A 16,189-nucleotide genomic window follows, 5' to 3' on the forward strand; every position below is an offset into this window, starting at 1 on the left:
TTTTTTCCTTCTAACACCAGGGAAATCTAACTCACAGGACAAATTTACTAATAGCATTTGAATGTTCAGCCCTCAAATATTGAAAAAATAAAAAGAACTAAGTTCTTAAATATGAACAATTTGGCACATTCAAGATGAACACATTTACATTATTAGTATTCGGCATTAGCCATCAGTAATAATTTGCCTTACATGAATTAACCAAACTGAAACTGAAGGTCTACAGAGCCATTGTGTTGACTTCATTGTTGAATGCCTGTGAAACCTGAACAATTTACCAGGGCCATGCCAGAAAACTGAAACGCTTCCATTTGAATTGTCTTAGATCACCTGGCAGGATAAAGCACCAGACGCTGAAGTTCTTACTCGAACTAAACTGCCAAGCATTCAAGCTATGCTTCAAAGAGCACAACTCCGATAGGCTGGTCACGTTGTTTTAATGCAAAACATATCCTTGCCAAAAAGGCTATTTTATGGAGAACTCACACATGGCAAGCAATCACATGATGGTCAGAAGTTATACAAGGACTCTCAAGGTCTCTCTCAAGAACTTTGGAATTGATTGTGGGATATGGGAGACACTGGCACAAGACCACTCAGCATGGCATGCCCACATCTGAAAAGGTGCTGCGCTCTACGAGCAAAGAGAATTTGAAACAGCGCAAAGAAAACACAGAGTGTGCAAATTTAGAGTACCCATCCCAAATGTTCACATAGACTACTTGTGCCCAATCTGTGGTAGAGCATTCCAAGTTCTTATTGTCTGATCAGCCACAGTCAGACACATTGAAACATGACTTTATCATGGTGATGTCATCTTGGTCATTTTCAAGAATGAAAGATAACTACCACCAACTAGAGAACTACTAAAGAAATGGAAAAGGAAATAAACTAGCATCTTGCCATTTTACTTTCCATTGACATATGGAGAGCTTTAGATTTCAACTCAAGAACTAGAAGTGGCCCATACTCAAGATTTCTCTCTTCTGGATTTCAAAAGACAGGTTCATGACACAAAGATAAAACTAACTCATTCACCTGTTTGCAACTTCAAAGTAGTTTTCCTCAAGGAGAAAGGGAAAATGGTCCTGTGCTTTACTCTTTATGCTTCCCTAAGATAGTTCTTTACTCAACTAAGTCATACCTAGGATCCTTTAGTACTCCTTTTACTATGCAATTTTTAAAAAAGGAGGGCTGGAAATAAGGAATCATTCACTGAAAATTATAAAGGAAATGTGTTGCTGTTATTAGTTGGTTTTTGAAACCTGGTTCCTTTTCTCTAGCCTAAATACGGTAGCATTTCCTTCAAATGACTGAAAACACTCAGATAAAAGATCCTTTTTTGCTCTCACACAGAAATGTAACTAACAAACACTGCTTGAGGCAATTTTTAAAAAACAAAACTTTCTTGTTAATGATTTGGATGCTGTCAGTTTTTAAAAGAAACTGCAAGCACAGTAGGAATACATTTTAAAAGCCAACTTGTAACTCCTAGGGCCCATGGAACCTCTCAGCTTAGATAATAATGTTTAGATAGCCTATCCCTTTGATCTAATCTAATCTTTTAAATCATTCTTTTGAGCAACACATGATTACTTATAATTATTGATCTGGCCTTACACTAACCTTGTTAACACTGTTGTAAAAATCATTCGCTTCTTGCAACAGGGTCTTCCTTTTCTCCATGAGTTGGGCAAATTCCTCTTGAAGGTGGTTCAGCTTCTGGTTTGAAAGCTGGAGGTGTTCTTTCTCCACATAGTTTTCTGTCAGCAGAATCCTGAGGGCTTCACTCTTCAGTTTGTCAACTGCAGAATTCCATTCCTAAAAGAGACCACTTTCATTTAGCTGGTTCTACACAGGAAACCCTTAATTGACTTTAGTAAGGTTAAAAAAAACCATATTGAAGGTATTGGCTGTACTTTGCCAATCAACTACCATGTCTGGCAAATATGAAAAGATTTAATAATATATTAAGTATTTGTCTGGTGGCATATGCCATATGCCACATCTAGCATTCCCTGCCTCTCTATTGAAAGGAGGGAGGTAGGGTATAGCATCAGTTCTCTGGGATTGAAATTTGTCTTTGCAAATGGAGTGTAGCTATTTCTATGTCTTGCTTCCTTTTACATTATTGTAATACTAAGAAAGAGGAAAGATAAAAAGAGAAGGAAGGAGGAAAGAGAAAGGAAGGAGATCTAGAAGACTTAGCTGGGTGAAGCTATTGAAGAATCGTGCAGCTTATACTTGCTTTCCTTCTACCACATCCACCTTCCCACATATAAAAAATACATTTCTATCCATTTTCAATTTGTGTCATGGCCAAGTTGCCTTTTTTAATTTAAGGAAAAAAGAAAATAGACATGAATCTCTCTCTCCAAATCTAGTTTCATTGCTAACATAGGAAAATGTTGAAAAATCAGGAAAACATCACATGGCTTGTTGTTGTTACTTCAGTGTCTGCCAGAATTTGAAACTGAAAATTAAGGTTTGTTATTCATCACAAAATTAATGGCTATTATTGTGCAGTATTCCCTCCCTCCTGGCCTTAAAGTCACCTTTCAGTGCTTTCTCTCTTAATGAAATATAAACATTCTAGAGAAGAAAAGAGGTAGTTTTCTCTTTTCCATCACATTTGGATGCAAAACAAAAGAAACGAGAAGAAAAGGAAGAGGATAACATTTGGAGTATGTCAAGGATTTTAACATTCAGTCTATCTGAAGGAAAATCCAAATGCTCTCAAAAGCAGAGATGTCAGATTGAGTATAATAAAACTAAGATTACCTATAAAACAATGGCTCTGATAGTGGGGCTTTGGCGGGGCCGAGATAGTAAGGAACATTTTATTCCAGGCTAGATTAAGGGATAGGCACGGTTCGATTGTCAAAGGACTGAAAATTAAGCCCCAAATTCAGTTTGATTTTATCATAATATTTTTCAAATTGCATCTGTTTTCTCAGTAGCAACAAAATTTTATTACATTACTAGGCATAGTCTGCCATTGTCATTTATTCAGCCCACAAGTATCCAGCACTATGCTAGCAGTAAAAATATAAATACTCCCATACATATATATAAGCATACACACATACATATGTGCAAATATCTACACACATACATAAATGCATACATATATTATAGACTATGAATTAATTGTCCACTATTAATTATTTTTTAAAGCCACCAAAATTCTAAACTGATGTTCATTAAATCATGGCAAGAAGCCTACTGTAAATAAAGTTTTATTAGTGGAGAAGGAGGAAGAGGAGGAGAAAGAAAGGAATGAAGAAAAGAGGAAGGAAGGAAAGAAAAAAGAAAGAAAGAAGGAAGGAACAAGGAAAGAAGGAAAGAAAGAAAAAGAGGGGAAGAAGAGGAGGAAGAAGGGAGAAGAGGAGGGGGAAGGAGGAGGGGGAAGGAGGAGGGAGAAGGAAAAGGAGGAGGAAGGAAGACTTTTTCTTTTTTACTTTCCTAGGTTTATTAGTCTAACAGTGGTTTTGCTGGGTCAAAGGGTATATATACATATTTAGTAACTTTAGAGATAGTTCCAAATCATTTTCCAGAATGGCTAGACCAATTCACAGATTGATCAATAGTGCATCAATGTGCCTATATCCTGTAGCCCTTCCCACATTTGTCACTTTTCCTTTTTAATAACATTGTAACTTGATGGCTGTGAGGTGGAACCCAATTTTCATTTCTTTAACTATTAGTGATTTAGAGAATTTTTTTTAACATGGCTATATAGAACTTTAATTTCTTCCCTTGAGAAATCTGTTCATGGGGAATGACTCTTATTCTTATAAATTTAAATCTGTTTTCACATATATATATATATGTATGTGTGCAAAATCTTAGACATGAGACTTTTATCAGAGAATGTGTGTGTGTGTGTTCGTCCTTTGTTGCCAAAGAAGACCACGCCATCAGAGAAATGATGACATGACTTGCACTTGACTTTGTTTTGAGTGAGGGAGGGCTGTGCAGGTCACCAGCCTCACTTCTCCTCCAGAGCCATCTGAGTCCAGTGACCAGATATTCATCAGGATGACTGGAGAGGACCCAGGATGAGGCAATTGGGGTTAAGTGACTTGCCCAAGGTCACACAGTTAGTGAGTGTCAAGTATCTGAGATGAGATTTGAACTCAGGTCCTCCTGACTCCTCCACTGGCGCTCTAACCATTGTACCACCTAGCTGCCCCTATCAGAAAATGTTGCTACAAAGAAGCCCACTTCCACTTAACTGTTTCCCTTCTAATATTAGCTCTATTTGGACTTGTTTGTGCAAAAACTATGATTTTGTGTATTTTCCTATAACCTATTCTCTTGTACTTTTTCCTGTCTTTGCTTCCCACTTCCTCTTTGATAAGAAGAACATTACAGAGCAGGAGTGTGCTAAGCACCAACCCTCTATACTTGACACAAACACTCCTACTGCCTTGCCTGTCCCCAATTCTAAGTGCTCAATTTTTTTTCTTCCTCCTTCCCTCCTGTCTTTTTTCTTTCTTTCCCTCATTTCACAATCCTCCATCTGAATCTAGGGTTTGATTTGCTTGAGACTAAAAGCTCCTTAGATCTACTCTTCCTCTTATTCCCACCCCCTTTCCTTCTCCTTACTTCCTCCTGTTAGCCTGTTGAGTTGAATGTATTTCTAAACCAAACTGTGAGTATTCTACCTTTCTTTGACCAATTCCAGTGAAAATGAGGTCCTAATGATGTCCAGTTCCACCCTATTTTCCCTTCCCCTCCGCCCCTTTCTTTTCAGAGGCAGCTAGGTGGCACAGTAAAGTCAGGAAGACCAGAGTTTAAATCTGGTCTCAGACATTCACTAGCTACATTACCTTGGGCAAGTAACTTAAGCTTGTTTGCCTCAGTTTCCTCAACTCTAAAATGGAGAGAAATAATAGCAATTCCCTCACAGGGCTGTTATAAGGCTCAAACAAGGTACTATTTGTATGGTGTTTAGCACAGTGTCTGACATGTGGTAGGTACTATATAAATAAATGCTTATTCCTTTCCCTTTTAAGAGCATTAAAATATTACAAAAACCACTTCTTGTCCCTCCATCTCATTTGACTATGAGATGAATTCTGATGACATTATGGTTCTTAGGGAATGATTCTGTCATTCTCCTACCCTTTGGAATACAAATACTTCATCTTAATAAAGCTTTTTTCCTATCTTATTTATATTTAATTTTTTGTGTTTTTTTTTTTTACTTCAGTGTTTGTATTTCAGAGTTTCAACTTCACTTCAGTCATTTTATCACAGATATTTGGAAACATTCCATTTCATTGAGGTCCTTTTTGCCCCTGTACAATTATAATTAGTTTTTCTGGGTAAGTTAGTCATGGTTGTAAGCTTTTACCTTATGAATTACTGGATTCTTGCTCTTTTATACAGAAGCTGTAAAGTCTTGTGTGATCTTGACCACAGTTCCTGGGTTCTTGAACTCTTCCTTTCTGGTTGCTTGCTTTGTTTCTTTTATTGTCATTGTTTTTTTTTTTTTTTATTCTCTTGTATTGTTTGTTTTACCTAAAAGCTCTAAATTTTGGCTGTAACGTTCCACAGTTTTTGTTTTGAGGCTTCTTTCAACAGGTGACCAGCGGAATATTTGTATTTTTTTACTTTGTCCTCCTTTCAAAGAGATCTGGGCAGTTTTCTTTCATTATTTCTCAAAATATAATATCCAGGCTCCTTTTTTTCATCATGGTTTTCAAGTAATCTGTGACTCTTAAATTATTTCTCCTTGATATGTTTTCTAATCTGTTGTCTTTGATATGAGCTACTTTACATTTTCTTTTTTTTCAAGCTTTTTTAGCCTTTTCATATTTCTTCTTGACATTTCTTGTTGAGTCATTAACTTCTGTTTCATCTATTCTAATTATCAGAGAATCTGTTGTTTAGGTAAGGTTTTGTACCTCTTGTAATACTCTCTTCCATAGCTTCTATTTTTTTTCAATTCTTTTCTCTATCATTCTCATTTCATTTCCAAAATCAATTTCATTAACTTTAAAAAAAATTAACTCTTGCATCATATCTTCTAGGAGTTCTAATTGGTATTTTTTTTATTGTTGGTGTCTTGGAGTTATATTCCTCTTATGTGTTTATGTCTTAGTCATGTTTGTTCACTCACTCTTGCAATACTTTTATTCTAAGCAACCCTGCATTGCTAGCCTAACTGGAAATGCTGGGGGCTAAGTCTGTAATTCTTGTGGGAGAATCCTGCTCTGTACTGTTGGCTTGCTCCTGGATCTGACTCTGTGATCAGCTCTAGGCCTTCCCACGTTGATGCCCAAGCTCCCCTGAGAGACTTCGTGCTGTTGGCTTGGGCCAAGGGTAAGTCAAAAATAAGTTGTGCCCTAGAGACTGAGTGCAAGACCAGATCTCTTGCTACACTCCTATCTCAGTGCTCTGGTTCCAAACCAATCTCCTATTCCATAGTTCCTCTCCTGTTCAGTTGTCTGTATATTAAGATTGTGATCTTAGGCTAGACAGATAACACACTCAAATATGTACTTTGATTTCCAGTCATTACTCAGTTTTACGTTCTTCTTAGCATGTTTCTGGAGCAGTTGTGGAAGGAGCTATACTGTACTACCATCCTGGTTCAGTTCCATATCATAGATTATGTTGTTAAATTCAGTTAATGACTACATATAGAAAACTAAGGGAGAACACAAGAGGAATGCAATATGACTTCTACCCTGCACAATCAAGGAGAATAAGGACTAAATTCTTTTTTTTCATGGTTTCCATAGTAATTTGCATGTATTTATACCCTGCTTTGGCTTGGCCACAAGCCTTGAACACATAATGCTCTGGCTGTTCCTCTCTGGGTCAGGCCTGCTAAAACTCCTTCTCGTGATTCTAGGGTATGGAGATATCTTTTCAGGCTTAAGCCCCTACCAACTATGCTTCTCCCTGTTCATTGTAGGGACACCAGTGATTATGTTCCAGTTTCACTTAATTATTTAACATAAATTGTCTTATTTTATTTTAATTTTTTAATTTATGGAATAAAACAAGCATTTCCATAACATGGTATAATAAAAAAGATGATTGCATATGAAACTGTAAATCTATTATAACTTGCTATACCTTTTAAATATATAATAAAGTTTTCATGTAAATTTCTTTTTTTCCCCTTGTTTTCTTCCCCTCCTACCTTATAACAAGATATTTACTCTAAGATATGGCAAAAGCAAATTACAAATATTTCTACTGGTACCTCTCAGGGCATATTTTCCTCTACGCTAACTCAGTCTCAGGGATAGTAGTTTTAGAGACAGTAGATTCAAAACTTCCCTGAATTCTTAGATAGCACGAGTCCCACCCACTAAGGTCAGGTCTATATGTAGCACATCTGCCAGATGAATCCTAGTCTCAACTTCTTCTAGCCTAGGTCCAGAAGGCCACCCTCTGCTTGCTACAATGCCCAACCTTGAAACTAGGCTCTGGAATTCCAGGGTTCTGTTACCCTCTTTGTGACATCCTTTAGAACATACTAAGTTTTGAGACTCCACTCTTTCTACCCAAAATGGAAAAGAACAAATGAAAAGACCCATGACCAATGTCCTATTTCTTGGAGGGTAGGAGGCACATACTTCAGAGGGGGAAGGCCCTATGATGTCTCCCCTTACAGTTTCTGATCAGATGCTTTGAATGTAGGAGTCACTGAATGAAGCAAATAAAGAGAATAAGGCAAAAAGGAAATAGATAGAGCTGACAGGCCCTTCTGACTATTACTGGAGCAAACCTCTTCAGTGTATGGTTAGGCAACTGGAGTCTGTTATAGAAGATCTACCCACATCTCAGGCTCTTCAAGGCACTTTTCTTTCATGTTATCTCAGTTCTCCTGGAAGTATGCTCCGTGGTGATCTCCATATGCAGAGACTGCAGTACCCAAGCAAGATGACCGATTCTCAACAATCACTAGACTTCCATTATACAGGGATGAATACAGATCTGTTTAACATTGGGAGGTGGGCGTGGAGAGGGGCAATATTTTCAGGAATTTTTTTTTAGGAGAGCATTACGAGAAATTTCTGACAGTTCTCTATACCAATTTGACAGTATATTTCCCTAGGTATTTTTTTATGTGGAAAGCCCAAAAAATAATAATAAAGCCTTCAAGAGACACCTGAATTTAATGTGTCCTTAAAGTGGGAAAAATAGTTGTCACCGTGATCAAGGCCACAAAAACCCAAGGGAGAAAATCTTGGTCCCTTTTCCTTAGTCTGCTCCCTGCCTGCTAAGTGTTAAATCTCTAAGAGTCTCAGTCACTTAGCAATAAAATATTTCTCACACGTCACCACCAGAAGCAACTCAAAGCCTGCCATTACCTTGACTTTTCAATTTGACAGAGATACGTGAATATCTCTGACCCGTTAAAGACACACGAGCACTCTATGTACTTGTACTCAGTGGGTCTCCACAGGTCATGCTATTATTCTCATTCTTCTCTCACAGTAGTGGCTCTTTTTAACTGTGCCTTTCAGTGTTCCATTTACTGGGGAAATTGAGCTTCTCCCGGATCCCTTGATTGAAAGGGTATTTTTAAGAGGATTAGTGCTGATAGACAAGAAAGCAAAAATGATTTTCTTAAGGGGGAAAAGTCTTAGGTTAGCTCTCCAAATGAAACTTTGCCTTGAGAGAAAAATAATGTCTAACTTTCCCATATTCCTTCTTTTCCTTTTTCCCTCTCTCTCGCCTTCCTTTCTTCCTTCTTTCCCTTCTGTCCTTCCTTTCTCTCTTTTTCTTTCCTCTCTCCTTTTTTTCTCTTCCTTCCTTCCTTTCTCTCTCTTCCTTTCTTTCTTCTCTTTCTTTGTTTCTTCCAGTCTTCATTTCCTTCCTTCTTTCTTTATTTTTTCCTTTTCTTTCTATTTGTTTTTCTTTTTACTGTGTGCCAGGCAATGTGCTAAGAACTCCACAAATATTATCTCACAACTTTGAAACAGGTAGCTTTGTTGATTGATCATCATGTGAAAAATAAAAATTTTTATATCAAACCTGACTTCAGAATCTGAAAAACAGGGTGACTTTTTTCTTACCACACACAAAAAATGATAATAGGGTACAGTAGAAAGAATTCTTGATTTGGAGTCTGAGGACTTGGGTTCATATCACAGCTTTGTGGCTATGTGACTTACGGTGGTAGCAGTAGTAGTAGTAGTAGTAGTAGTAGTAGTAGTAGTAGTAGTAGTAGTAGTAGTAGTAGTAGTAGTAGTAGTAGCAGCAGCAGCAGCAACAGTAACTAGAATTTAAGGTTAACAAGATACTTCACAAATACTATTTCATTTTATCCTCAACCCTCAAAAGTAGGCATTATTTTTTCCATTTTACAGATGAGGAAACTGAAGCAGAGAAAGGTTATATGACTTACCTAGGATCACACAGCTGGTTAGTGACAAAGGTTGGATTTGAACTCCTGGCCCTATCTATTTTACTACGTAGCTGGCATACTTATCCTCTTTGGGTCTGTTTCCTCCTCTGCTAAATGGAGGTAGGATAGGCTAGATGACTTCTAAGGTCCTTCTCATCTCTAAATCTATGATCTTATATCCTTAGAATCCCATGATAAGAGTGAAAAAAGATATCAACGCACACATTTGTGGAACTACCAAAAAGTTTAGGCTGTAGAAGTGATTCTGTGTTCTTGGTAAATGGAAGGCTATGACAAAGTGGCCCATGGAGAGTGCCTTGACAGTTCATGAAGCATAGTTAATCTGGAGTGAGCTCTCATTAGTTATAGCTCATTTCTTCCACAATTTCTAAGCATCCAGTGCTGCTCAGGTCCAAACCAAGGAGAATTAACTCACTGGCACAAAACTTACAGAACTCTACATGGCTTCATTAACAGAATCTCAGTTTTATTTTTAACTCAGCATTTCTAATCAGAGGATGATTCATAGTTAAGTAAAGCGTGTTTACATCTGGCTTTTTAAAATGAAAGAGATGAAAGGCAAAAGTGGTATAGTGGATGGAGAACTAACCCAAAGGTATAGAGTAGGCACAGAATTAATCTCAGAGTCTGGAAGACCCGATGCAAGTCCTGATACATACTGTCCATATGTCTCTTAGCAAATAACTTATGTTCTAAGGCAAGTGTGGGGAACCTGTGATCTAGAGGCCACATGTGACTTTCTAGGTCCTTGAGTGTGGCTTTTTGATTGAGTCCAAGTTTTACAGAACAAATCTTTTTATTAAAGGGATTTGTTCTGTGAAGTTTGGATTCAGTCAAAGGGCCACATTTGAGGACCTAGAGGGCCACATGTGACCTTGAGGACACAAGTTCCCCACCCCTGCAAGGGATGTAGGCCCCAAAACTATAGGTTTGATAATAAGTACCAAACTGCTTTAGTAGAGAGATTTTCTCAGAAGAAGTACCCTCTAACAACTGAATAAATACAATCCAAAAAATGATGATGATAATAATAATGAACATATGTTCATAGAGGACAAAAAAAAATAGATGCCTTGAGAAACTGATAATCTGAAATACCTCCAAGCAAGAACTGAACATGCTTCCTGTCGGCATCTCTGCCTCTCCCTTGACCTATACAAAAACAAGTGTCAATCCAGGCAGAAAATGGGGTTTCATCCTTTTCTGGATAAGTGAATAGTATAGCACCCATAACCCATTTGAGGCTATTAAGCATTCTAGCAAGGGCACATAGCAACAGCCAGAGAAACTGTGGTCTTAGGGTGTGCCTACTTGTCAACTAAAGATCATAGGATTATAGATCTGAAACCTAAAGGGATGCTTAAGACTAATCTCACCCCCTCATTTTGCAGATGAGGAAACAAAACCCAGAGATGTTAAATGATTTGTCCGCTATCTTATAAGAAGCGTCAGAAGCAACTAATAGTCAAAAAATATTTATTCAGTCTACTGTTGAGTGTCCCCAGTCCCACTCTGCTAAGTGCTGGGGATACAAATAAAAAAAAATAAAAAATGCTCTGCCCTCAAAGAGCTTGAACTCTAGTGGAGGAAAGGGAGATACCCACTTGGGGTAGGGGGACAATAGAAGAGTTAGAAAAGTCCCAAAGTAGTACATCCAAGTGAGAAAGGAGATGTCCATCCTGAACCTCTTCCTTAAATGGAGGTTGTGGAGTTCGTGGTTCTACCCTCCACCAGAGGGGCAGAGGGTAGTGATGAGTTAGGAGCACCAAGGTTAATTCAACCTTGCAGGATGATGAAGTTTCCCAATGATGAGCTTTCTGAGGAATAGCAAGGAAGCCAGAGAAATCCCAAAGTAGCACAAGCAGGAGGGAAATGAAGAGTCAAATCTAGGTTCTCTCACTCCAGGTCTCTTTCCATTGTATCATACCAGTGAAAAGAACTTTTCTTTTATTGAGAACAATGGGCAGAGCATTGTTTCTGGAGGCAGAAGACACAGGTTCCAATATTCTTATTACCTGTGTGATGTTGGAAAAGTCACTTAACCATTTTGGGCCTCTGTTTCCTCAACAGGAAAATGAAGGCTGCCCTCCAACTCTAGGTCCTAGACCTAGACCCTAGAACACTCAGATCCTGAGATCTCCTGGCCAGAAGATAAAATATCACATCAACTCATGAGACTGCCAAGCCTGGTGCCCAGGAAAAAAAAACAACCACACTTTTACTCTGGACCTGTTAAATAAGCTTAGATGTTGAAGGTTGTTGTCCTTGTTGTCACTGATATTGGTTTTTTTCTTAGTTTCCCTAGGTGGGGAATTGAGGTCATGAAACCTCATGTCTATTCCTGTCTCCCTCACAGGCAAATTGTGAATTCAATGGCAAATTGGCTCCATCTCAAGGTTCTGGATTTTAGGCAGAGTGTGACTATGAAGTATTAGAGTGATTACCCATGAATCAACACTAATATTTTCTGTATTCAAACAAACAATCTCTAGTACAGGCATTTTTAAGCTGGGGTACATGGACCAATGGATTTCAGGAGATTCATGAATTTGAACAGGAAAAAATACATCTTTATTTCAATATAATAGCTTTCCTCTGTGATTCTATTTCATTTTATGTATTTGAATACATTATTCTGGGAAGAGAATCACAGACTTCACCAGGCTGCCAAAGGGATCAATGACTCAAAAAAAAAAAAAAAAGGTTAAGAAATCCTGTCCTAGAAGAAAGGTCTATGTCTTCTACAGGCAAGATGTAGTGTTTTCCCCTGTTAATTAGTAGGAAAATTCAAAAAAGAAAAAATGTATAAAAAAGATAAGAGGACAACGATGGGAAAGGAAGGGTAAGGAAAAGGAAAAGGGGAAAAGATTAGAAATGGAAAAAGAAAAAAGGAAGCACCCTTCAATATTTACTCCCATGATTCACTTTGTTCACCTTTCAGCCACAGAGTGGAGCCAGTGGTATAGCTATACGTTGCCATGTGCTACTGGAATTCTGGCTACCAAAAAATAAATCATTCCCAACTATGCTCAGAAACATGGCAAATTTTCAAGCATGGAGCCTGGAAAAGAAATGATTTTTCTCTTCCTTCTGTGATTCACTTGTGAGATTTCAATCTGTTCCTCAGCTGAACAAGTCAAAAGGGTATCATTTAGGACTCAAAGTTTCATTATAAGCTTTCACATTTTTAAAAAAGATCCAGTGAAAGGTTTGCTGTGGCCTAGAGTATAACATTTCTTTTCATCCATGGGAACTTTAAATGAATGCTTTAAAAGACATCTTTCTGCAAAATTGTTGTTTTTTCATTACTACCCTGATCCCTGAACAGTTTTTGTTTTCTTTTGCTTTCTCTTGGTCATATTTTCTATTGGTTTATTGAGAAAGGGGGAAAAAAACTGAAGTCTAAAGCTATAGGATTCTATGGAAGAATTTTTAGCTTAGTTTTTTTTTTTTTTTTGGATTTTTCCAGTGATTTCTCCAAGCTGGTTTTTTCCACATTAAAATGGAAAAATGAAACCCTAATCTTTTCCATAGGGGTATAAAATAAATCCTGTGACAGTACTAAAAGGAATTCAAATAACATTTCTGAAGAAAGAGGAGGCTGTGTGGGTCTACATGATTGAAAGAAAATTGTATTGTACTGAAAAGAGTTAGCCAGATTCCCTGCAGTTCTTCTCTATGATTGAGCTATTGGTAGGGAACCAGAAACAGCATTCTGAGTCAAGGGTGTCCTTGATGAATTGAGCTAAAATGGTTTTTCAGTCCATATCGAATTTATCCACAGTATATAGACATAATCTTGATCCCAGTAAACAAAGGACACAATGATTTTCTCTATTCTAACCAAACAGAAGAAAAGCCAAAGGATTACAGAGTTATATATCCTAACTAAAAAGATTATGTGATCATTCAGAAAGACTGCAGAATCTTGAAGCATTTAAAAATACAACAGAAGACAATTTTCCTGGTGAATGCAATAATATATGGGAGACAAGAGGATGGATGCACCATATGTCTTCTCAAGATGGTTTAAAAATCAATATTCCATAATTAATCATGAAATCACCATTTAAAGTTAAGAGGGTCATTTAGTCCATCCCTCTCATTTTGTAGCTAGGGAAATTGAAGCCCCAGAAAGTTAACAAACTTATTCAAGATCTTAAAGAACTCAGGCTCTTTGACTCTAAATCTGATTCATTAAATGATTGGCAGAGGTAATCTGAAATCAGATAATCTAGGCCATCAAAATCTCATCCAGAATTTTCTAAAAGAGAAAAACTTAAAATTAGAAAATCAGGGTATCGGTTACTTGCCTTTTCTCTAACACGATAATGCACATCACAAAAGCTCTTCAATTAAGTTCAGGATTAGCAACTCCAAAAATTATTTCATATGCATCTGTGTTACAGTGTAATGTAAAAAAATGACCACTCAAAATTATTTTTCCTTGTAACTTTACAATTGGGACAGCCAGGAAGTTTTCAGCATTTATACCAATTTCACTGAGACAGCATCTAATGAATGACCCATTGTGGAATGGTAAATTGGCCAACTAGCTTGGCTTTGTGCAAATTGTGTCAATATGCTAAGATGTAGTATTAGCTAGGGAGAGAATAAACACATTATGAATGATGAAACAAAGCAACCCTTTCACCTATATAAAATGTCACAAAATAGAGTATTGATGGGCACTGACATAATTTTCATTTTGCATTTCATTTTAAATTTTGCAAAGCATTTTCCATAAGTTCTCTCATTTGAGTATCACAGTAGTCTTGGAAGTGTGTCATACAAATATTACTACCATCTTTTTTTACAGATTAAGAAACTGAAAACATAGAGGATAAACAGCTTGCCCATCATCACACAAGGAATAAGTGACAGGCAGGATTAGAACCCAGGTCTTTCTGACTTCACATCCAACTATTTTCCACTTACTAGACCACAAAGGGAGCAAAGAGAGACAAAATGTTGGTGCCAGTTCTCAAATACTTTCTCATTCTTCTATATAGCTTCCAATATAAACAGGAGTTACTTTCTTCAAAGAAATGTACAGTCTCATCACAAATACAAAAACCATCCTTTATGTCACAGACTTTCCTTTCTTATGTAGTTTCTTCACACATCTGTGGTTCTTTCACATTTTTTTCAGTCAATTTTATCACTATGAAAGCTATTTCTATTGTTGTTCAGCTGTTTCAGTCGTGTCTGACTCTTCGTGACCCCATTTGGGGTTTTCTTGGCAAAGGTACATGAAGCCTTCCCTTATCCTCCAAATTAGAAGTGGTATGACTTGAGATGTGTCTCCTTGTCCAAGAAGTAAAATCATGTACCCAGCTCTTCATCAGGAAAGGCTCACCTCTCATTATAACATTCATTCTCATTAATTGTTAATGATTTCTACCTGTCAGTGGCAGCACCAGGTGTTATGGACACAAAAGGAACCTAATGGCATTCAAAACCTCTTCTTCAGTATGGAACTGAGGTAAATGGTCAATGGCTCTAGCATTCATTGATGATGGTTTGTTGAGAACACTATGGAAGTCTTCAGCCTATCTCTCTATGATCATGTCCTTATCACGAATCAATGTGACTCCATCAACACTGAGTAGCAGACATGCACCACAGGTCTTTGGCCCATAAATAGCCTTTGTGGCATCATAAAAGTCAAATTTCATCTGCTTTCTTAGTGAATCCTGTATCTCTCTCAGTTTTGCTTATACTTTACTTTTGATGGAATTAAATGCTGCCTTCTTAGAGATGGATAAGTTATTCTTCTGGTTAATCCTGTGGAGTTCTCATTTTTCATTTAGCAGTTTCTGAATTTCTCCATCATTTTCATCAAATCAATCTTGATATTTGTGAGTATTCTGACCCAGATGAGTAAATTCAGTGCTGTACACAAAATCTCTTAAAGTTGCCTTTTTAAAAAGGTATTTGAGTGTCCTCCACGTGAGTTCTTTGATTTCCTAAAGAACCACTGACCTTATTGTCTGCTAGCTTAATTAATAAATTTATTATTAATTATCAAGAGACTACATCTTTTGGGCTTTGCATTCATCTCAGAAGGGATCCTTTTCTCCTTCCTTAAATTTCCCAGTTCACTGTTAAGGACCCAGAATTACAGTATAAAAGGATTCTGGCTAGAAGGGGACTCAGAAGTCATCCATTTCATCACCTTCATTTTACAGAGGGAAACTTCAGGCATAGGTGGTAGACTTGTTCAAGGTTCACACAGATAGTAAAAAGCAGAATTGAAATTTGAATCCAGGGCTTCTGCTTATAAATCCAGTTCTCTTGCTACTGCATCACACTGTCTCTCACTCATATTCTAATTTTCAACCTGCATATACATAGACTGAAATAAAGTCTAAAACACATAACACATAGGCTAAAAGAAGTAATAGTTCAGGAATGCAGAAAAGATGTCATCAAAGAAATATATGCCCAGAATAAGAAGGGATCCAGTCATGTTGTGAAGACAAGAAACAACAACCGAATAGTATGTATACTTCAGTGGTACCCATTTAATGTCAAAAGACATAAAGGAAGATGACAGCAGACCCCTTTAGAAGGTCAATAAAAAATAAGATGAATAAGAGATCCATAGTATAAGAAGAAGTGGATGAGATGCAATTGGCATCATTGAAGGAAGAGAAGGGAAGGAAAAAAGAAAGGAGGGAGAGAAAGAAAGAAGAAGGGAGGGAAGAAAGGAGGAAGGGAAGGAAGGAGAAAAGAAAGAAGGAAAAAGTAAGTGAGAGAAGAAAGGAGAGAGGAAGGGAGGGAAAG

The 16,189-nt window shown here is 37.3% G+C and overlaps 1 protein-coding gene across 7 annotated transcripts in view; it reads right to left on the reverse strand.

The window, feature by feature from the left end:
• The window catches only part of CCDC141 (coiled-coil domain containing 141), a 284,155-nt gene that overhangs the window by 149,464 nt on the left and 118,502 nt on the right, over positions 1–16,189 (reverse strand). For all 7 annotated transcript variants that reach the window (XM_072612514.1, XM_072612510.1, XM_072612511.1 and 4 more), the window contains exon 8: positions 1,627–1,821. In XM_072612514.1, the coding sequence (XP_072468615.1) occupies positions 1,627–1,821 (195 nt within the window). The remainder of the gene's footprint in view (positions 1–1,626; positions 1,822–16,189) is intronic.

Source organism: Notamacropus eugenii, chromosome 5 (assembly GCF_028372415.1).
Source record: "Notamacropus eugenii isolate mMacEug1 chromosome 5, mMacEug1.pri_v2, whole genome shotgun sequence".
Taxonomy (NCBI): Eukaryota; Metazoa; Chordata; class Mammalia; order Diprotodontia; family Macropodidae; genus Notamacropus; species Notamacropus eugenii.